The sequence below is a fragment of the Gigantopelta aegis genome, chromosome 7 (assembly GCF_016097555.1).
Source record: "Gigantopelta aegis isolate Gae_Host chromosome 7, Gae_host_genome, whole genome shotgun sequence".
In the NCBI taxonomy this organism is placed as follows: domain Eukaryota; kingdom Metazoa; phylum Mollusca; class Gastropoda; order Neomphalida; family Peltospiridae; genus Gigantopelta; species Gigantopelta aegis.
Window position 1 is genome coordinate 8,991,419 of NC_054705.1, and position 22,792 is coordinate 9,014,210.

A 22,792-nucleotide genomic window follows, 5' to 3' on the forward strand; every position below is an offset into this window, starting at 1 on the left:
CTGGAAAAATGCTCACCCACAGCAGTTTTCAGCAAGCTTACAGCAATTTTAAACCAGTAACATTTGCGACAAAAAAAAAGAAAAAAGTTTATGTTTATGCAATGGTGAAAAATTTGCCATCTATAAAGCCCCTGAACTACTGACATTTACACTGCGGCTATGACAAGTGCTGTCAGTGCTGCCATTAATTTTGAGCCCTGATAATTGTGTTTTAGCCAAATACGATCTGATGAAACCAATTTTGTGATGAAGCAGGAACAACATACATGTTGGTGCTTAAATTCAGTGATGTTAAGCCGCAGGTGGTGATATGAAAGCAAAAAAAAAAAAAAAAAAAAAAAAAAAAAAAAAAAGCCAGTGGTTTGTACATCTTTGATATAAGCCAAATTGAAAAATGAGTTAATATTTTCATTGTTCATTTGGACTCAAAACAGAAAGAAACTAGTGTAATATGTACAAAAATTAAATACATAAATTGAACATGTTCAGCATAAAATAAAATGGCTCAGAAAATGAATGTAAGAAAAACATAGTTTAAAGATACATGATTCGTTGTAAAAAAAATTTAAGTAATGCATTTTGAAAGTCTTTACTTTACTTAAATTACATTTTTTATTAGTTATAAAAAAAGAAGAAGTTTGTTTTGTTTAACGACACCACTAGAGCACACTGATTTATTAATCATCGCTATTTGATGTCAAACATATGGTCATTTTGACACATTCATAGAGAGGAAACCCGCTACATATTTCCATTAGTAGCAAGGGATCTTTTATATGCACCATCTCACAGACAGGATAGCACATCCTAGACTAACTGCATATCAGGCATACACTTTACCACTGGGCTATGGCACGATGGCTGGAAAAAAGTCACAACTTAGTATAGGAAAAAAAAATCACAGGAAAAAAAGTCACAATTCTTATTTAACAAAATGTATTGGTTTGCAGAGTATTGAATGTAGCTAAATTAAAAGAAAGTGGCATCATAGTATGCTGGGGGGGGGGGGGGGGGGGGAGAGTGGCTTCTTGTACCTGGGTCAATTAGGCTAGATTAAAAAAAGTGGCTTCATACTGTGCATGAGTGGTGCCTGGGGTAAGATTACGGATTCCATGGCATCAGAAGGAACATTTGCTTACACCACCAAAATTGAAAACAAAGAACACTGACAAGAACTCTCAGTGAAAAAATGTGTTTGATCTTCATTGCCTAATATATTTTTTAATTAAAAGTTGTGACTATTTTCCTGAGGTGTTTTTTTCTCTGACTTTTTGTACCTGTGACTTTTTCCCCTAGATTCTACGTCCAGCCCCCTTTATTAGCTATAAATGCAAGCTTTAAGGTTAAGCTCAGCCCCACATACTGAACACAAAAGGAAAAACAAAATTAATATAATTTTCAGCCATAATGTTCATTAAATTTAGTTTTTAAGAAGGGATTAACATATACAGTATTGAGATTCAGGAACATTACTGGTAGATGACGACCCTTTTCAACGACCAAACATCATTTTAATTATTAGCACTTTCATGTTTTCCCCAAAGCCATGACATGTACAAGCTGCCTCTATAACAAAATATTCCTTACAATAAAAAGTATTAAATTTGTGATAAAGTCAAATACATATTAATCATTACAGTCTTTTAAATGCAGATATCATCCATTTGGCAAATCTGAAATGTTACAATGATTCAAGTTATATTTCTGTTTATATCTAGTACACAAGCATGTCATCCTGGGCACAATGATGCAATAATTATTTTTCTGTTTATATCTAATATACAGTGAAAATCCTCTAAACTGGACACCCTCGGGAACAAGTAAAACATCCGGTTTCAAGAGGTATCCCATTTAGAGAGGTTCTCTTTTGTACAGATACAAAATGTATTTAAAAAGGGGCTGCACAAAATGTCCGGTTTTGAGGGAATTCCGGTTTACAGAGAGTCCGGTTTTGAGGGAATTCCGGTTTACAGAGGATCCGGTTTTGAGGAAATTCCGGTTTATAGAGGGTCCAGTATTGCGAGGTTTCACAGTACAAGCATGCTATTCTGGACACAATGCTGTCATATTTATTATATATAGCCGCAAGTACACTATGCTGGCACACTGAACACATAATCTATTAATGCATCATTTAAAAAAAGTAGTAACAGTCTTAATTTTGTAAAGTTCATTTACTCTGTTTTATTGCATAATAATTAAACAACTGGACATTCATATCACAATTTTTGTTTTTCATAAACATTGTATTATATAATATTATTGCTATCATTATTAAAATTATCAACAAAATTATTTCCATGTTTTCTTTTTAATTAATAATTTGAAAATTCATCTGACACCATCAAATTTTAAAATCATTTGATGCCAATGTACTTTAATTGATTTTTAAAATCATTTGATGCCAATGTACTTTAATTGATTTTTAAAATCATTTACTGATACTCATGAATAATGATTAATTTTTAAAACTATCTCAAGGAAGAAGGAAGGAAATGTTTTATTTAACGACACACTCAACACATTTTATTTACAGTTATATGGCGTCAGACATATGGTTAAGGACCACACAGATATTAACGGAGGAAACCCGCTGTCGCCAAAAACTATTTGATGCTAATGAATACTAATTAATTTTTAAAACTATTTGATGCTAATGAATAATAATTAATTTTTAAAAGCATTTGTTGCTTTGTTTCAATGAATATTTAAAAGCACCGTCACCCAAGCGATTGAATCCGTCTTAACAATACATTAAACACTGATAATGATGATATGTTGTCATTTGTTTCTGAAACACTGGATTTAAAGTTTGATTTCTAAAACTACCTGAGCAAATGATTAGCGACACTAGTGACACTAATTGGTTATTGGATTGTGACTCTATAGATACAAACTGTTTGACACTAATCACCACAGGTGACCATAACAAATAACAACAGTGGATAACAAAAAAATAAATCACTATGTGATCACCTACAGTGAAACAACACAGGTAAGACAACACCTATTATCAACACAGGTTCGTCAACAACTGTCATCCACCTAGGTAAGTCAACACCTGTTATCAACACAGGTAAGTCAACACCTGTAATCAACACATGTGAATCAACAGGTTAATTAGTACAGGTACATGGGCTGGTATGAATCAATACAGGTATGCGAATCAACACATCAATTAGCACAGGTAAGTCGGTATGTGTGAATCAACCCACGAATCAAAAGATAATACAGTGATGTGAATCAGGGGTAGCTCTGGCACTTGCCAATAGCGAATTTCAAAAACAATTGGCGAATTATATTTTAATCTGGCAAATTAATTTCATGTAATAATTGATATTTTGTTAGAAAATAACCTGGGTTTCTGAAATTGTGACCCGCTCTGGCGAAATCAGTCGCATGCCGCAGTTGTCGATTTTGCGTAATGAGGCAATTAGTGAAAAAATACACTACCTTGTGAAAATTGCGATTTTGACAGAAAACAGTACCTACATGTTTAAGTTATCATTTAAAACTACCCTCGTTTTATTTAATAATGTCTAAATACTATTTATTACGATTTTTAGTTGGGGTTATTATTCAGAGAGTCGAAACAATGGTCCGAGTTAGGCTGTTCTTTGTTAATTTCCACCACTTTGAATTGCAGTAGCCGTTTGGTGAATAGCTTCATATTTAGTATCAAATTGCGCCAAAATAATTCCTCTACACCATCCTTTCAGTGACGTGTGGGTATGACTTAGCTGTAAGCCAATAGGAATCGAAAACTGACCATACACAAACTAGTTTGTTACTAGGCAGACATCTTAGCTAAGTGATATACGCCTTTTGATTAGTCACTGACAAGGTCACTGCGGCTTTCTGGGTAATCGAAGCATTCAAGCTTACAGTGGTTCGTTGAAGGAAAACACAAAGAAAGAAAAAAAAGATAGCTGCGCCTTCGTTTTTTGTTCAAAGAGCAATTTTAAATGTGAATTTATGTACCATTCCAATCAGTTATTTTACTCTGTGATGATCTTAAAGTGAGTAAAAAAGATGCTCTTCTTGCTAGAGCTTTCAGTGAGCTGAACAATCTATATTTAAGTGGAACCAATTTGGTTAATGAGTGGACAAATGTAATTTTCCGATTATTCCTGGGATGTGGACGATCACGATGACGGGGACGGAATTCGAAACCAAAATTTGTTCCTGGGTGACCCAGGATGTGACTTTAGGAAAATGACGTTAGTTATTTCAAGTAATAAAAAAAACAAGACCAAAAAAAAAAAGAGGAAAAAAAAAAAAGAGGAAAGAATAACCGACAAAAAAACACACAACCTTCCATGGATTATCTCTGGAATCGGAATGTTAAAACCATCTAAAAGTTATAATAATAATAGTTTCACTCTGTATATTGTGTTTGACTTATTATTTTATAAATTTACTATCTACTGGATTTTACTGCTTAGTTTATAATTTGGAGCTTATATAGCTCATAAATTTGTAAAATGATTTTCACAAAAAATAAATAAATTACTATGTATTAAATTATTTCATTTTATCGTATTTAACCACCCTTAACCTACAAAACCTTTTTATTCATATAGTTTATGATTTAAACTTAATGTGTGCAAAATTTGAGAGCTGTATCTTTATTTTAAGTATATTGTTGCTATGGTGTTTTGATACCAGTGACCAAAATCCAGGACCTTATCTTCTGCGGCCATTATCTCAAAGTAATGATCTCACATATCACCTAACATGTTTTGCTCAAACTCTGTCAAAAATCAATATATTTTAATAATTTTTGCACCACATTGAAGCTGAGACTACAGGTTAAGAATAATATGCATAAAAGTCTAATTTAATTTTTTGCGACATGTGACTGAATTCGCCAGGTGGGTGGGTGACAATTGTTTAAGTCAGTAGATAATTAGGCAAGATGTTCTGCTGGCCCAGAGTTAGCCCTGTGAATCATATGTAACTAAGATGTGATTCAACATGTGTGAACCAGAATGTGCGAATCAACATGTGCGAATCAACATGTGTAAATCACAAGCAAGTCACAGTGTGAATCAACGTGCAAAAAACAGCATGTTAATCAACATGTGCGAATCAAAAGAGAGAGAGAGAGAGAGAGAGAGAGAGAGAGAGAGAAATAAAAACACCACAGAGACAGATCATAACATAGTAACTTCCTCGTCGTCCTTCGTTTCTTCACTCGTCTTCTTCCGCTTGTACAGATACCTTTCTCTCTCTCCATCCCCCGACAGGCCGAGTTCCTTCTTCTGTTCGTTCACTTCCGTTATGTCCTCATATGTATGCTTCCGACCCCCCCGGTCACGTGATGTCTCTTTTGGATCCTCGTATGTGTGTGAACTCAACACCCGGTCCCGTATTGCCGCTGCTTCGTTCTGTGTTGATGATGCGGCCGCTGGCGACGACGATGATGATGACTTTGATCTCGATGATGGACTCACCTGCTCGTAATGATGCTGCCGCTGCGGTGTTGCCGACGTCGGCAGTGGTGGCGCCCTCGCTCTAGCTTCTTCAACGCTTTCATAATTAGGATCGTTCTCCGCCTCCATGTCAGTGAGAGAATCCTTCACCATCTGGTAATTTGGGTCAAGGGTCACGTTCGATGTAGTTCCGGCGTTGCCTTCGTGCATCACGGCGCTCGAGGAGTGCGGGATTTCCGGTAGTTTCGTGGCGCTGGGAGAAAAGCTGGATCGCTTGTTGACGACGGCGTAATCACTAGATGACCGAGAGATCCCAGTGTCCTCTGGGCTGGCGAGGTGGCGCCGGTTGTCGTTTTGTTGACGTCGCATCAGGTGGAGAGAATCGACGGATGGAGGAGCTGGCACATCTACATCGTTGTATGGGCCTGAAACATAGTATCAGAGGTGTGAAACCAAACTACAGTGTGTGAACTAACTATGAAATCAGCCATACTCTTATCAATAATAAAATTTCCGTTACATTTTTACATTTAACGTCATTCCATTGGTTTAGCTGAAGAAATGCTAGTTTGTTTATTTCTCGATGAAAGTGAAAATAGCGTTGTCTGGGAATGTCATATCTGGTGACATCACTTTAATGAGCGTTGCCGATATTGTTTAAGAACACAACAAATAAATCAACATAATATATAACTTCATGAGCTACACTTTTTCATTTGTACCAAGGAATCTTTTTAAACAGGGCTAGCTGTGGGTGAGCAAAATAGTTCACCAAATTGTCTATTAAAGTAAAAAAATGGCAGAAATTGTCAACTATTTTTTAAATTATGCCATTTATTATATGAATTATTTCGCCAAACTAAAATAAAATTCGGCAACTGCTTTCAAAATTCGCAATTGGCGAATTTGGCGAGTGTCAGAGCTAGCCCTGTTTTATATGCACAACAGTACATTCCACGGCCTTTGTTACAACAGTACATTCCACGGCCTTTGTTACAACAGTACATTCCACGGCCTTTGTTACAACAGTACATTCCACGGCCTTTGTTACAACAGTACATTCCACGGCCTTTGTTACAACAGTACATTCCACGGCCTTTGTTACAACAGTACATTCCACGGCCTTTGTTACAACAGTACATTCCACGGCCTTTGTTACAACAGTACATACCACGGCCTTTGTTACAACAGTACATTCCACGGCCTTTGTTACAACAGTACATTCCACGGCCTTTGTTACAACAGTACATTCCACGGCCTTTGTTACAACAGTACATTCCACGGCCTTTGTTACAACAGTACATTCCACGGCCTTTGTTACAACAGTACATACCACGGCCTTTGTTACAACAGTACATTCCACGGCCTTTGTTACAACAGTACATTCCACGGCCTTTGTTACAACAGTACATTCCACGGCCTTTGTTACACCAACTGTGGAGTACTGGTCAAAGAACAGTTTGGTTTCAAATATTTTGATCAGCAATATTTGCTATCAGTTTAACAACTGATCAGCAGCTGGTAGTTAATATAACAAATTTGTGTAGCAATCTCGGAAACCTGCATAGCAAATTGCAATGCAATACTAAACAAAATGTTCCTGGCTGGTGGAATATGAGAAATATCCCAAAAGGCCCACCGATGGGGATCGATCCCAAACCTATCGAGCATTACACAAGAGCTTTGCCATCGGGTTACATCTTGACCTCTTGCATGTTCAGGTTAGTCTTTTCGATGAAAGAAAGAAAGAAAAAGAATTTAATGATGCACTCAACACATTTTATTGACGGTTATATGGCGTCAGACATATGATTAAGGACCACACAGATTTTGAGAGGAAACCGCTGTCGCCACTACATGGGCTACTCTTTCCGATTAGAAGCAAGGGATCTTTTATTTGCGCTTCCCACAGGCAGGATAGCACAAACCATGGCCTTTGTTGAACCAGTTATGGATCGCTGGACGGTGCAAGTAGTTTACACCTACCCATTGAGCCTTGCGAAGCACTCACTCAGGGTCTGGAGTCGGTATCTGGATTAAAAATCCCATGCCTCAACTGGGATCCGAACCCAGTACCTACCAGCCTGTAGACCGATTGCCTAACCACGCCGCCACCGAGGCTGGTTCTTTTCGATGAAGGGCAGGACATAGCCCAGTGGTAAAGCGCTCGCTTGATGTGAGGTTGGTTTGGGATTGATCCCCGTTGGTGAGCCAATTGGGCTATTTCTCATTCCAGACAATGCACCACGACTGGTATATCAAAGGCCGTGGTATGGGATGGTGGATATAAAAGATCCCTTGCTACTAATGGAAAAATGTAGCGGGTTTCTTCTCTAAAACTATATGTCGAAATTACCGAAAATGTTTGACATCCAATAGCCGATAATTAATAAATCAATGGGCTCTAGTGGTGTCGTTAAACAAAACAAACTTTAACTTTTCGATGTCAACTAAATGGCTTGATAACAGTAAGCATACCTCCAATTTTCGTGTACATTTCACTGGAGCATGTCAACTAAATGGCTTGAAAAAAACAGTAAGGGTACCTCCAATTTTGGTGTGCATTTCACTGGAGCGTGTCGACTAAATGGCTTGATAACAGTAAGCATACCTCCAATTTCGGTGTACATTTCACTGGAGCGTGTCGACTAAATGGTTTGATAACAGTAAGCATACCTCCAATTTCGGTGTACATTTCACTGGAGCGTGTGTCGACCAAATGGCTTGATAACAGTAAGCGTACCTCCAATTTCCGTGTACATTTCACTGGAGCGTGTCGACTAAATGGTTTGATAACAGTAAGCGTACCTCCAATTTCCGTGTACATTTCACTGGAGCGTGTCCCGGCCTGGATCTGTGGCGTCGCACTAACGTCGCTTGTATTCCTTCGAATTACCCCGTCTCCCGAACTTCCGTCCACCTAAAATCAAAGAGCAACAAATGGCCAAGTACAGGCAGGTGTCAGTATTTCAAAGTCTTAGGGAAACAGATATGGTTTCCTGGAATTTTTACAGTGAAAACTGATTGTTCAGCATCGATAGACAAAAGGGGGGGGGGGGGGGGGGGGGGGGGGGGAGGGATGCATGTGTTCCCCATTAGGAGAAAAAGGATTCAGTGGAACAAATAAACAAAATCAGGACTAGCTTTGGTAGTCTCCAAATTCGCCAATTGCGAATTTTAAAAACAATTGGCGAATTTCATTTTAAGTTTGCGAAATAATTTTTACTACGTTTTATTAAAAAGTAACTGGTTTTGTGCCATTTTTGAAGTTTAATAGATAATTTGGCAAAACTTTGTGTTAACCGAGAGCTAGCACTGAAAATAGTAAAAAGTTAAAAATTAAAACGTACTGAACAGTGACAAGGACTGGGACGTAGAGGTGGGCCGCAAACGATTTTAAAAAAGAATCTGTCAGATTGCGAAGAAATGAGACGAAAAAGAAATGAGAGAAACTAATAATAAAAAAATTAAAACATACTGAATATAGAAAAGGACTGGGACAGCAAAAGAAAAAAAGAATCTGTCAGAAGAAGAAATAATAAAAAAAGGACTTGGGATTTGAATATGGCAGCAAAGAGTTAAAAAAAAAGTAAATACTGTCAAGAAAAAAAGACAAAAAGGACAGCTGAAAAAAGACCAAAAAGAAGAAGACTAATAATAAAAAATTAAAACATACTGAATATAGAGACAAGGACTGGGATGTAGAGATGGACAGCAAAAGAGTTAAAAAAGAATCTGTCAACCTGCAAACAAAGGAGACGAAAAAGAAAGGAAAGAAAGAAAAAAGGCAGTCGAAAAAAAGACAAAAAAAAAGAAGACTAATAATTAAAAATTAAAACATACTGACTATAGTGACAAGGATTGGGATGTAGAGGTAGACAGCAAAAGAGTTTAAAAAAAGAATCTGTCACATTGCAAACAAATGAGATGAAAAAAAAGGAGGGAGGAAACCCACTGTCGCCACCTCATGGGCTACTCTTTTCGATTAGCATCAAGGGATCTTTTATATGCACCATCCCACAGACAGGGTAGTACATACCATGTCCTTTGATATACCAGTCATGGTGCACTGTCTGGAACGGGAAATAGCCCAATGGACCCACTGACAGGGACTGATCCCACACCGACCGCGCATCGAGCGAGTGCTGTACCACTGGGCTACCCCCCGCCGCATACTGACTATAGAGACTGGGATGTAGAGACGAAAAAGAAAGGAGAGAAAGGAAAAGGGCAGTCGAATAAAAAAGAACAAATATTATTTAATAATAAAAAAAGTACTGACCGTTGCATACATATTTTCCGCCCCGTCAGTGTCAGGTACGATCTCGTACGGGTTGAGAGCGTTCCGTGCCGTCATGCTGGCGAGCGATTCCCGCGCAGTCACCATCGTGTACTCCCGGTCTTCAGAATCCACGTTACATGCTGAAACAACGATAGGAAGTATTATCAAGACAGACAAATCTAGTACGGAGGGTCCCGGCCATGCCGACTGGTAGACATGTATATCGTTCATGAATAAACCATCTTGGACAGTGATCTGGTCTTGGCTAAAATGAATAACATATTATTACAGACTCCTTGTATAACATAGGGGTGACTGCAGGATTTTTCTATAAAATTCACCTATGGTATTCCACAATACACTAACATGCATTATATTGACGATTCCCAGGATACAGTGGTGAAGTTCTGGTGAGGAGGAAGTGTGCACTCCCAGTACCCTCCCCTTGGATTCGTGTCTGCAACAAACATACATCAGAATCCATGTTTCATGCTTAACTAATACATGTAGTATGAAGCAGGGGTGGGAAAAATCCTTTTTTTACCAGTCTGGGACCGATTCTCGACCTCTGAGACCAATTTTTTTTTTTTTAAACGTGTTTGCTGGTACCATTTTTGTCATTCTTGTCGGTCCGAAGCATCTGTCCATTTCTATTATTGGAACAAATTCCTATCCATCAAGTGAACAAGCCTGCCAGACATTGATATCTCAGTGCATGATTTAAAATAATAAATAAATAGTGGTCAATATGGCTGGTGTTTCAGACGTCTGTGATTTTAAAGTCTGCCTAAGTACGTATCGCCAGTCACAGACGTCGGACCTAGAGTAGTGTCAATCCACTGCCACTAGGCTAGACATTTGTCAAAGTCGCTGAGCCAGTCAAGATATTAAACATTAACAATAACACCATTCTTGGTGAGAGAGCCATCAAGGTATTATACTCCAATTAAAACAAAGGACCCAGAGTTTGCAACTGGTTACAATCAACACCTGTCAACACCTATGTACGGAGCTCTGTCGGGTCGAGTGCCCTAGTCCGAAGCAAGGGGCTTTTGTGTAATACAAACTGCTTCAAATAGCATAAAATATACTGAAATAATCTCTAAATGTATTTATTGTTCAATGTAGTGTATCCAATAATTATAAAGGATTTTAAAATTAACAAAAGGTTTCCACCTTTTTTGTTAACAAGTGGGAGTGAGCAGAACAGCTACAGTAGAGGTCAAATTTCATCCAATCAGTGATGACGTTATTAATCTCATTGTCTAAACATGTGCTAGCTCAGGCTGTCAAATGCTTCAACGGTGCCATCTTTTATTAATTTTCAGGACACAGTTCTGAATACTCATACTTTTTATACATATATGGGAATTAAAATTTATAACTTTTATTCCTTTTTCATATTATTTATTCCATTATGTAAAATAAATACAATTTGTGGAGATTTTTCACTGATGTGATAAAAAAAAATTGTTTCATGTTTTCATGTTTATCGTTTCATGTTCATGATTCATGATAAAACTATACAAACGTCACTATGATTTTAAAACTAATATTCGGCAAATATCATCTTTTAAATGTTTGTTTTTTGGGGTTTTTTTTACCCTCCCCTCCACCCCCCGGTAGTGATGACATCCAAGTGGGACCGACTGACAATTTTATTTTTGCCCACCCCTGGTATGAAGATAACCAAATGTGTTAAAGCAGAAGTGGTTGGTTTTATTTTCTGATGGATCAGGAATCACTCAACTTGGTATATTTGTAAAGGTAATTTGCATCACTTTCCTAATTACATTCAGAAGAACTGAATTGGAATCTTTAATTAACTGTAATTTTGAGGCAGTTCATAAACACAAACATGAATTGAAATATTTTATAAACTGTAATTTCGAGGCAGTTTATAAACACAAACATGAATTGGACTTTTTATCAACTGTAATTTCGAGGCAGTTCATAATTTAAACACAGACGTGAACTGTAATTATTAATAAATTTGAATTTTGCAGCAGTTCAATAACACAAACCTAAATTGGAATTTTTAATAAATTGTCATTTCATGACAGTTCATAAACACAGACATGAACTGCAATTATAAATAAACTGTCATTTCGAGACATCTCATAAACTTAGACGTAAACTGTAATTTATATTTAAACTGTAATTTCGGGGCAATTCATAAACACAGACATAAACTGTATTTATTAATAAATTCTGATTTCGAGGCAGTTCATAAACATGCACAGACATGAACTGTAATTATTAATAAATTCAAATTTCGAGGCGGTTCATAAACAGAGACCTACCTGAATTCAAATTTTAAGACTATAATTTTGAGGCAGTTCATAAACTGGGAAAATAAGGTGGAATTTTTAATACTATAATTTCAAGGCAGCCCATAAGCACAGACATGAACTGTAATTATTAATAAATTCTAATTTTCAAGGCAGTTCATAAAGACATACCTGCATTTGGATTTCTCTCAGTGGCTGAAGGTTGGTGAATCTCGTTCATGTGGTAGCTCCGTGGAGGTTCCTCGGGGATGGCGTTTGGGTCAGCCGTGGCTGGCGCAGCTCGCGGCTGATCGACAGAAGTGGATTGTCGCAGCTTCGTCACCACAGCATACTCGTCGGAGATCTGCGGGAACTCCAGCGACATCGATCCTGTCGGGAGCAGTTCAAACGACGATGAAGACAAATTGCCGTCGGACACGTTCGACAGCAACTGTACGTTGACCGTCTTATTATTATCAGGGGGGTCTTCGTCCACGGTGGAATAAGGGTCAAGGTCGCATGATTCGTCATCGTTTGTCACAGTGCTTTCCAGGTTGTCGGCATCGCTTATCTGAGCATACGGATCGAACACACTCTCCTTCACTTTTGCATAAGGGTAGTTGTCCTTGACCTTTGCATAAGGGTCAGTGTCCTTGACCTTTGCATAGGGGTCAGTGTCCTTGACCTTTTCATAGGGGTCAATGTCAGAAACATTTGGATACAGGTCACTGTTCATCGCCTGTTTGCAAGCAGCAGCCCCTTTCGAACTGTTGCTGTCTCCGTTAACTTTGGTGTAAGGATCTTTATCCACAACAAGATCATAAGGGTCAACATCATTCATTTCTTTCACCTCGCTCACAGAAGAGTAGTGGTCAGTGTTGGTGTCCTTGACCTTGGTGTAAAGGTCATCGCTTCCTGTGTTCTTCGAGGTCGTGGCATCCTTTACGACCTCGTACGTTCTCTCGTGCACCTGGGTGTAGTAGTTTTCGCACGGCCTGGCGGCACCTTCAGAAGGGGGGATAACCACCTTCTGACAAATGCTGTCGAGCAGGACATGGTCGTAGTTGTCCAGCCGTTTGACCGGCGTCTTCTTGCTCCCCAACAGATGGTCGTAATCGTCGTTGTCGCCATTGTCTTGCCGAGGGTCGTCTGTGTCCTCGGTAACAGTTCCTGGGTGGCCATTTTGAACAGGAGGCTCAGGAAGTTCCCGCAGACTGGTTGGCCTCATCTGGCTGGATGCGGTGCTCGTCTGGCTGCTTCTGTGTAGTGAAAACAAACTGTAAATCATGAATTAATGTGGAAAACGCGTCCGACGTATCGGCGGAATAATTACTTGACGTATTATATATTTTTAACCAATTTTACCAGCAAGAATTAAGACACGCCAGCACAAAAATACACATTGGTTATTGGGTGTCAAACAAAAAAGTTAAGTATATGAATATGATTATTTTTCCATCTCAGATCCCATATGTACCACCTGAAACTGGCAGACATGATGAATATCCATGTCAGACAGGACCAGTCCCCAGAGCACATCCTGCAATTCTGCCCCCTCTACAATGAAGCCAGGATAAAGCACTGGCCGAACGGAGCAACACTGACTGCCAAGCTTTGCATTTCCAAAGAAGACTTGACAGAGAGCAAAGCATGATCAACTATAGCTTGAACGCAGAAGAAGAAGAAGATTATTTTTATGACAAATAAAAGACTGTAGATAAGCATTTTGCGTATGGCAAAAATATTTCAAAATCAATATTGGTAAAAAGTTTGTTTTGTTTAACAACACCACTAGAGCACATTGACAATTAATCATCGGCTATTGGATGTCAAACATTTGGTATTTATGACTAGTAGTCATCAGAGGAAACACGCTATATTTTTCTTAATACAGCAAGGGATCTTTTATATGCACTTTCCTACAGACAGGAATTTTTTTGTTTTGTTTAACAATACCATTAGAGCACATCAATTTATTAATCATCAGCTATTGGATGTCAAACATATGGTCATTTTGTAAGAGCCATAGAGATGAAACCTGCTACAGCTTTCCATTGGTAGCAAGGGATCTTTTATACGCACCATCCCACAGACAAGATAGCACATACCACAGCCTTTTATATACCAGTTGTGGTGCACTGGCTAGAGCGAGAAATAGCCCCATAGGCCCACTGATGGGGATCGATCCTAGACCGACCTCGCATGAAGCGAGCGATTTCCCACTTGGCTACGACCCGCCCTCCCACAGACAGGAAAGCACATACCACGGCCTTTGACCAGTTGTGGTGCAATGAATGGATCAACCGGCCTCGGTGGCATCATGGTTAGGCCATTGGTCTACAGGCTGGTAGGTAATGGGTTCGGATCCCAGTCGAGGCATGGGATTTTTATCCAGATACCGACTCCAAACCCTGAGTGAGTGCTCCGCAAGGCTCAGTGGGTAGGTGTAAACCACTTGCACCGACCAGTGCTCCATAACTGGTTCAACAAAGGCCATGGTTTGTGCTATCCTGCCTGTGGGAAGCGCAAATAAAAGATCCCTTGCTGCTAATCGGAAAGAGTAGCCCATGTAGTGGCGACAGCGGGTTTCCTCTCAAAATCTGTGTGTCTGACGTCATATAACCGTAAATAAAATGTGTCGAGTGTGTCGTTAAATAAAACATTTCTTTCTTCTTTTTTGGGGGGATGGATCATTGTTGGTAATAGATTCTTAATCTCAAGCCCTGTGTGAGTACTCACCTGGACTGCCCCGCACTGTTCCTGTTTCCTGGTCGTCCGTTCTGGGACTTGGCTCGGATGTCTGCGTCACCGTCCGTAGAAACCACACAGTCCGCGTTCTCAACCTGCAGCTACAAAAACAGTAATACCATCATCATGTGTGAATTAAAGGGACGTACCCTAGTTTCAACCCGTGAAAATTAACACTAAGTTACACATTTGGATAAAGTTACAATTGAGTGAAACATGAGTCTGTGACTTTAAAATGGTGAAATACCCTCTAAAAGTAGACTAAAACTGGACTCCATAGCTGCTAATTCTCAGACGCATGCACGTTTTTAAAAATATGAGAAATGCATTTTGTGATATTAAAAAAACTAGGATGACGAAAAACACCTTGAATGTACGGAAATGGATAATCTAAACAATAAAATCTAAGTATGATTTCAGTTATCAAAAGTGACTCTAATGGTACAAAATATGCCTTAGTGTTTAAAACTAGGGTATATGTCCCTGTAATGAAAGGGATGTTTAATGACACATCAGTACATTTTAAAGCTATGGATTATTTCTACACTTGAAGGTGGAGAGAAACGGAGAGAAATAAAAAACTATATGAACTGAAAATATACTGAATAGCACACAAAACACACCAGTAGTAAAACATAGATTATTTTAAAATTAACATACTTTTAAAATAACCCAGGATAAATAGATAATAACTAGTCAATGACATAGGATATAGGCTTTATCCTACATCATTAACTAGTTATTATTTTTATTCTGCAGTCCATAAAAATTAAGTGGAAAAGCTATTGTTTAACACTGTATGATGACCAAATGAACAATTTTGTAATGTACATTGTATCTATGTATGTGACGTTGTGACGTAACAAGTCATAATCTGCTAGACTAGTATACTTGTATGACTTTGCGTTAATCGGTCATCATAATCAGCTAGCTGAAACAGTGGTTCCAGGATAAGGTGTTTTAGAAAATAATTTCAGTACTCTCATGATATAATTTGTTCAATATTGTAAGTTTTAGCTACTTAAAATCAATATCGAAATGGGAACAAATTACGTATGCATTGTCAGTGCTGTTCTGTATATTTAACATGGCCTCACAATAGGTTCAGCCATTTTAATTTCACAATAATATCTGACGGGGATCAGATATTAAAAAACATCAAAATCAAAACTTCAAGCAACAACTGTAAAATATGTACATGTAGTTGTTACAAAAAAACTGTGAATATATACTGAGAAAGTAACTGGCAGACACGACGTCAGAACTCTTATTTATTACCCATATTAGCAGAGAAAAGTAGGGAAAGAAAAAAACCTATTTCTTCCCCTAGATCCGTTTTGACATCATAAACAGTGCTTCACTATAGGTGGTTAATTGTGTGTAAGAATAGTTTCCATGGTGGAAGTCATGTCATAAACAGTGCTTCACTATAGGTGGTTAATTGTGTGTAAGAATAGTTTCCATGGTGGAAGTCATGTCATAAACAGTGCTTCACTACAGGCGGTTAATTGTGTGGTAGAATAGTTTCCATGGTGGAAGTCATGTCATAAACAGTGCTTCACTATAGGTGGTTAATTGTGTGTAAGAATAGTTTCCATGGTGGAAGTCATGTCATAAACAGTGCTTCTCTATAGGTGGTTAATTGTGTGGTAGAATAGTTTCCATGGTGGAAGTCATGTCATAAACAGTGCTTCACTATAGGTGGTTAATTGTGTGTAAGAATAGTTTCAATGGTGGAAGTCACGTCATAAACAGTGCTTCACTATAGGCGGTTAATTGTGAGTAAGAATAGTTTGGATGGTGGAGTCATGTCATAAACAGTGCTTCACTATAGGTGGTTAATTGTGTGTAAGAATAGTTTCCATGGTGGAAGTCATGTCATAAACAGTGCTTCACTATAGGTGGTTAATTGTGTGTAAGAATAGTTTCAATGGTGGAAGTCATGTCATAAACAGTGCTTCACTATAGGTGGTTAATTGTGTGTAAGAATAGTTTCAATGGTGGAAGTCATGTCATAAACAGTGCTTCACTATAGGTGGTTAATTGTGTGTAAGAATAGTTTCAATGGTGGAAGTCATGTCATAAACAGTGCTTCACTATAGGCGGTTAATTGTGTGTAAGAATAGTTTCCATGGTGGAAGTCATGTCATAAACAGTGCTTCACTATAGGTGGTTAATTGTGTGGTAGAATAGTTTCCATGGTGGAAGTCATGTCATAAACAGTGCTTCTCTATAGGTGGTTAATTGTGTGGTAGAATAGTTTCCATGGTGGAAGTCATGTCATAAACAGTGCTTCACTATAGGTGGTTAATTGTGTGTAAGAATAGTTTCCATGGTGGAAGTCATGTCATAAACAGTGCTTCACTATAGGTGGTTAATTGTATGGTGGAAGTCATGTCATAAACAGTGCTTCTCTACAGGTGGTTAATTGTGTGTAAGAATAGTTTCCATGGCGGAAGTCATGTCATAAACAGTGCTTCACTATAGGTGGTTAATTGTGTGTAAGAATAGTTTCCATGGTGGAAGTCATGTCATAAACAGTGCTTCACTGTAGGTGGTTAATTGGGTGTAAGAATAGTTTCCATGGTGGAAGACATGTCATAAACAGTGCTTCACTATAGGTGGTTAATTGTGTGTAAGAATAGTTTCCATGGTGGAAGTCATGTCATAAACAGTGCTTCACTATAGGTGGTTAATTGTGTGTAAGAATAGTTTCCATGGTGGAAGTCATGTCATAAACAGTGCTTCACTATAGGTGGTTAATTGTGTGTAAGAATAGTTTCCATGGTGGAAGTCATGTCAATAACTAACTCATGTCAGCAGCGATATACGTACATCACAGCTATGATGCAACGCTGCCTATTGTTCTCAAATTGCAAACTTATTTTCAACAACAGTATTGTTTGAAAATCTTCCATAAAATGATAAATATTGAAAATGGGTAATAAAAAGAACACACAACTCACTACTTGCCAAAGGCTCGGGAAGGACAACATCAATTCACAAGTGCAGGATAAACAGTATTGCTGAATGGCTCGTTGAGTATTCTCTAATCACGTGCACATATACCTCGAAGGTTTCAGGCATGTCCATCATATTCACAAAAAGGTGTAAAGTTAGTCTATGACTAGAACTTACGTCTGCCGTAGATTTACATTTACGTGCAAGAAGTGCCTTATTCTCAGATGGTTATAAATGTAACTTAGTTGGACGTAAATCTACGATTGTAAATCTCTCACCGGAGAAATAAAAAAAACCCATTAGAAACGATGGTTACCGGGTAAATATTTCGCTTGTCGTCTGTTAACAATAACATTGCAAACGGCGAACAATGGCATTTTGGTATTGGTGAGGATCCACGTTTTGGTACGGCCTTTAAGACATTCTTAAAAAGGAAAAGATAACTCAGGAGAAATATGTCCAAGTCGAAAATATCCATTTGATCACACACCCAATTTTTTTTACATCCATATGCTTCAATTATTGGAAATGCTGTCATTTTCCACAAATAACACTACATAATGGCGATCATACTTGATTTATTATATGTACACAACTTACATGCAGCGTTAGTTGTAACCGAAGGCACTCTTATATTTACATCAAACTTTATATGTAACTTATGTTTTCATTGTTTCGTGAATAGCTCTTCAGTTGTACTAGACTTACAATTTTGTGAATATGGGTCCAGGTCTGATCTGTGATGGAGCTAATTAGCTATTCAGTGATCTGTACAAAGAACGTTTAATTTTAATTTGATCAGATGTGCATAAAGTGATAAAGAAATTACATTATTCAATTTATCCAGTGAATACTTACACCATGGCCATGGTTTTCTTCAACATCATGGTTATTCACCTTTTGAAGTTTAGATTTATCATCACTGAAAAAAAATAAAAAATAAAAATAAACATACCATACCATAAAAAGATTGAGAGGATCCATTTAGGATATTACCATACTAATACCATATATTCATTCATTTCAACATAGTTTTGTGCTTATATCTTAGAGAAGAAACCCACAACATTTGTCCATTAGTAACAAGGGATCTTTTATATGTACCATTCCACAGACAGGACAGCACATACATATACCATTTCATTTCAACATATTTTTGTGCTTATATCCATTTTAAGGTTCAAGCACGCTGTCCTGGGCACACACCTCAGCTATCTGCGCTGTCTGTCCAGGACAGTTGGTTAGTTATTAGTTGTTAGTTGTCAGTGAGAGAGAAGAGAGTGTAGTCGTCTTACATCTACCCATTGAGTCGTTCAAACTCGCTCTGTGTGGGAGCCGGTACCGGGCTGCGAACCCTGTACCTACCAACCTAATGTCCAGTGGCTTAACTACAACACCACCGAGGCCAGTTCATATAATATAAATTCACATCCTAAGGGAAGCCAAAATTACTCTCCTTGAGCTAGTCTCAGAGACGTAATTGGGTGCAAGAGTAATAGCTTTACTAAGAATGAAAATAAAACTACTTTACCACTGAGCTGTCGATAATGTATTGAGGCATTTTGCCGTACCGACCAGAGGCTCCTTCCTTAAAGCAAGTGACAGTGATAATTCCAAATATGATGTGTAAATATTTTGGTAAAGAAGGAAGGAAATGGTTTATTTAACGAAGCACTCAACACATTTTATTTACAGTTATATGGATCAGACATCTGGTTAAGGACCAGATGGATATTGAGAGAGGAAACCCGCTGTCTCCACTAATGACGCAAACGACACATTTTATTTACGGTTTTATGGTGTCGGACATATTTGTTACGAACCACACAGATATTCAGATAGGAAACCCACTTTGCGGGCTACTCTTTTTGATGAGTAGCAAGGGATCTTTTATATGCACCATCCCATAGACAGGATAGCACATACTATGGCCAGTCGTGGTTCACTGGCTGGAACGAGAAATAACCCAATGGGTATACTAACAGGGATCGATCCTAGACTCACCGTGTCAGATGTGTTACAGGTTTTTAGATTAACAAAACTTAGTGTCTATTTTAATTCACAGGTTCAAACCAGGGTCAGCTGTTGGATGTCAAACATTTGGTAATTTTAACATATAGTCTTAGAGAAGAAACCTGCTACATTGTTTCATTAGTAGCAAGAGATCTTTTATATACACCATCCCACAGACAGGATAGCACATACCACGACCTTTGATATACCAGATGTGGTGCACTGGCTGGAAAAGGAAAAAAACAAAATCCTAATCAAAGAATGGATCCACTGAGAATGGATCCAAGCACCTCAGGGAAAGCGCTCTACCGACTGAGATACATCACGCTCGTAATTGGATGAAAGTACAAAAACATAATAGGGGCAGGATGTAGTCCAGTGGTAAAGCACTCACTTGATGCATGGTCGGTCTAGGATCGATCCCCATCGGTGAGCCCATTTCATTCAGCTAGTGCACCACGACTGGTATATCAAAGGTTGTAGTATATATGCTATCCTGTCTGTGGGATGGTGCATATGAAAGATACCTTGCTACTAATGGAAAACTGTAGCGGGTTTACTCTAAGACTATATGTCAAACTTACCAAATTGACATCCAATAGCGATGATTAATAAATCAGTGTGCTCTAGTGGTGTTGTTAAACAAAACACACTTTAACTTTTAACTTTAAAAAGCGACTACTAACCTGTCTCCACAGACACACAGCATGAGTAGCAACACTATAACAACGGCAGCTACAGCAGCGACGACAACTGTCAGTGGAACGTTATCAAACGATGTCACTTCCTCGGCAACACCCAGCAACTTCCTGCCCCATGGCATCATGGGCACACTCATGACAGCTGGAAGTGAAATATGTACAGCATGTATATTAAGTAGGCCCTAACCTAGTATAATTAATGAACTGTATACCAGGCATGAATAAAAAATATTATTGGTAGTAAATCTTAAGACGGAGATGAATTATACTTGTAGAATGCAGTAAACTGAATTCTTAGTTTTCAAAATTTTATGGTGGAGCATACCCCTGAACCTCCTACAAACTTTGTTCCCTCGATCTCAGTCAGCCCCCAACCCATCCACCCCATGTCTACTTGCTTCTGCCATGCCTGTATACCCCTGAACCTCCTACAAACTTTGTTCCCTCGATCTCAGTCAGCCCCCAACCCATCCACCCCATGTCTACTTGCTTCTGCCATGCCTGTATACCCCTGAACCTCCTACAAACTTTGTTCCCTCGATCTCAGTCAGCCCCCAACCCATCCACCCCCCATGTCTGTATAAAACTAAAATCATTAAATATGTATTTATCTTAAACTACCTAAAACTACCTGCCATCAAAAACACCCCTGAAAAACTGTTGACAAAAACTATGTCACATGTATATGTGATAGTTTTGATACGTCAAGACCGGCCCTGGTGCTGTCGTGGTTAACCCATTGTACATGAGGCTGGTAGGTACAGGGTTTGCAACCCAGTACCGATTTCCACCCAGAGCGAGTTTTAATCACTCAATGGGTAAGTGTAAGACCACTACACCCTCTTCTCTCTCACTAACCACTAACAACTAACCCACTGTCCTGGACAGACAGTTCAGATAGCTGAGGTGTGTGCCAAGGACAGCGTGCTTGAACCTTAATTGGATATAAGCATGAAAATAAGTTTAAATGAAAATGATACTGCAATTATATAAATTTGAGTATTATTTTATTTTTAACACAATTATTTTAGTAGTATGTATATAAAACATGATTTAAAGAAATATTTTTTTGAAAACAAACACTTTATCCTGTTTTAAAAACAACAACCCATTAGTACATTAACACATAGGTCATTCCTTTGAGATAGTAGGCAAGTATAGTTATTGAAAGCAGAAGGTGGCTGGAGGGTGTACTGTTCCCCCACCCCCCAACTCTGAAAATCATACATCTCCAATGAAAGGCAAATTAATATTTAACTACAACTCCATATAACCTTAATTAAAATGTGTTGAGTGTGTCATAAAATAATACATTTCTTCTTTCTTTTATTCCACCCCGTTGCTGGCATCTTCTGATGCTGTGATGAAGGAGTTTTCTAACTTTACACTGCCTCAAACAAGACAACCATGAGGGGTGTCACAAAGGTCTTGTAACCCCCCCCCCCCCCACTCCACCCATACCCTTTCTAATGACTTTTAAAAACAAAAATTAAATTCATCATCATCCACAATATAAAATGCGAAATATCCCTGTAAACATGACTATGGGCATCTTTTATCTTTATTTCAAAACTGTCCGGGGAGATCTCACTCTTTTGGGGAAGTCGGCTCATTGACAAACTCAAAATGCCATTTTTAGAATTTTGTGACACCCCTTTATAATCATGGATCTGCCTCTGACGACATTTATCATGACATATTAATATACATGTATATGTACAAGTCACAGAGCACTAACTCAAATGACCAGTAACCAGCTGTTATCTTCGACAAACTGTAGAAATAACAAAATCACTTACATCATTTAATTCAACAAATGACTTCCCTCGACAGTCAGATATATGTTTTGCATAGAAATGGTTAACAGCAAATATCTGGGGGAAAAAGAAGAAATGATCTGATAAGTGATTTGTAATTCCAAATAAATTATAATAATGATTGTAAAAATAAATAATCTGAATTCTTGTCATCATATTTTGACCAAGTTTCATCCCCTGTCAACTCCCCCCCTCTTTATTTCTCTCTCCCTCTCTCTCTCTCTCTCTCTCTCTCTCGAAATTTGAAAGGTTTTTACTGCAGGCAAAATGCTCAACATCAGCAATTTTGAGCCTGCCTTTAGCTATTTTAAAACAGTAACTTTTACTAAATTAAGCACAGTATTAAAATCCAAAAATTATCCTTTCAAACGATGACCATAAATTTTATTCTGTGGCAAAAACAAATGCCACTCCAGGCAACATTTTGTTCAGTATCGCATCACGATTTGCAGAGCAAGTTTCAGCGATCGCTACACAATTTTAAAACATCAAACAGTAGTTGCTAATCAATATTAAAATGATCAGCAATATAACTAATCAGGGACATAGCTCAGTGGTAAAGCGG

General features: G+C 38.2%; 1 protein-coding gene across 1 annotated transcript; it reads right to left on the reverse strand.

Annotated features, from left to right (window-relative positions):
- Positions 1 to 4,857: 4,857 nt before the first annotated feature.
- LOC121377858 lies at positions 4,858 to 22,284 on the reverse strand. Its single transcript, XM_041505956.1, has 8 exons — positions 22,210 to 22,284; positions 20,396 to 20,552; positions 18,555 to 18,618; positions 14,727 to 14,836; positions 12,180 to 13,246; positions 9,718 to 9,857; positions 8,244 to 8,355; positions 4,858 to 5,860 (listed from the first exon to the last, which is right to left on the reverse strand). The coding sequence occupies exons 2-8, from the start codon at positions 20,545 to 20,547 to the stop codon at positions 5,157 to 5,159; spliced, it is 2,349 nt and encodes a 782-aa protein (XP_041361890.1). The 5' UTR covers positions 20,548 to 20,552; positions 22,210 to 22,284; the 3' UTR covers positions 4,858 to 5,156.
- Between the last annotated feature and the right edge of the window lie 508 nt (positions 22,285 to 22,792).

Bases quoted from the DNA above. Each gene is read 5' to 3' on its own strand.
- LOC121377858 (XM_041505956.1), bottom strand. From the start codon at position 20,547: ATGAGTGTGCCCATGATGCCATGGGGCAGGAAGTTGCTGGGTGTTGCC. The intron at 13,247-14,726 runs GTGAGTACTCAC...TTCACTACACAG, and splicing joins AACAGTGCGGGGCAGTCCAG to AAGCAGCCAGACGAGCACCG. The intron at 9,858-12,179 runs GTATGTCTTTAT...TCGTTGTTTCAG, and splicing joins TGAGAGAAATCCAAATGCAG to CATGTAACGTGGATTCTGAA.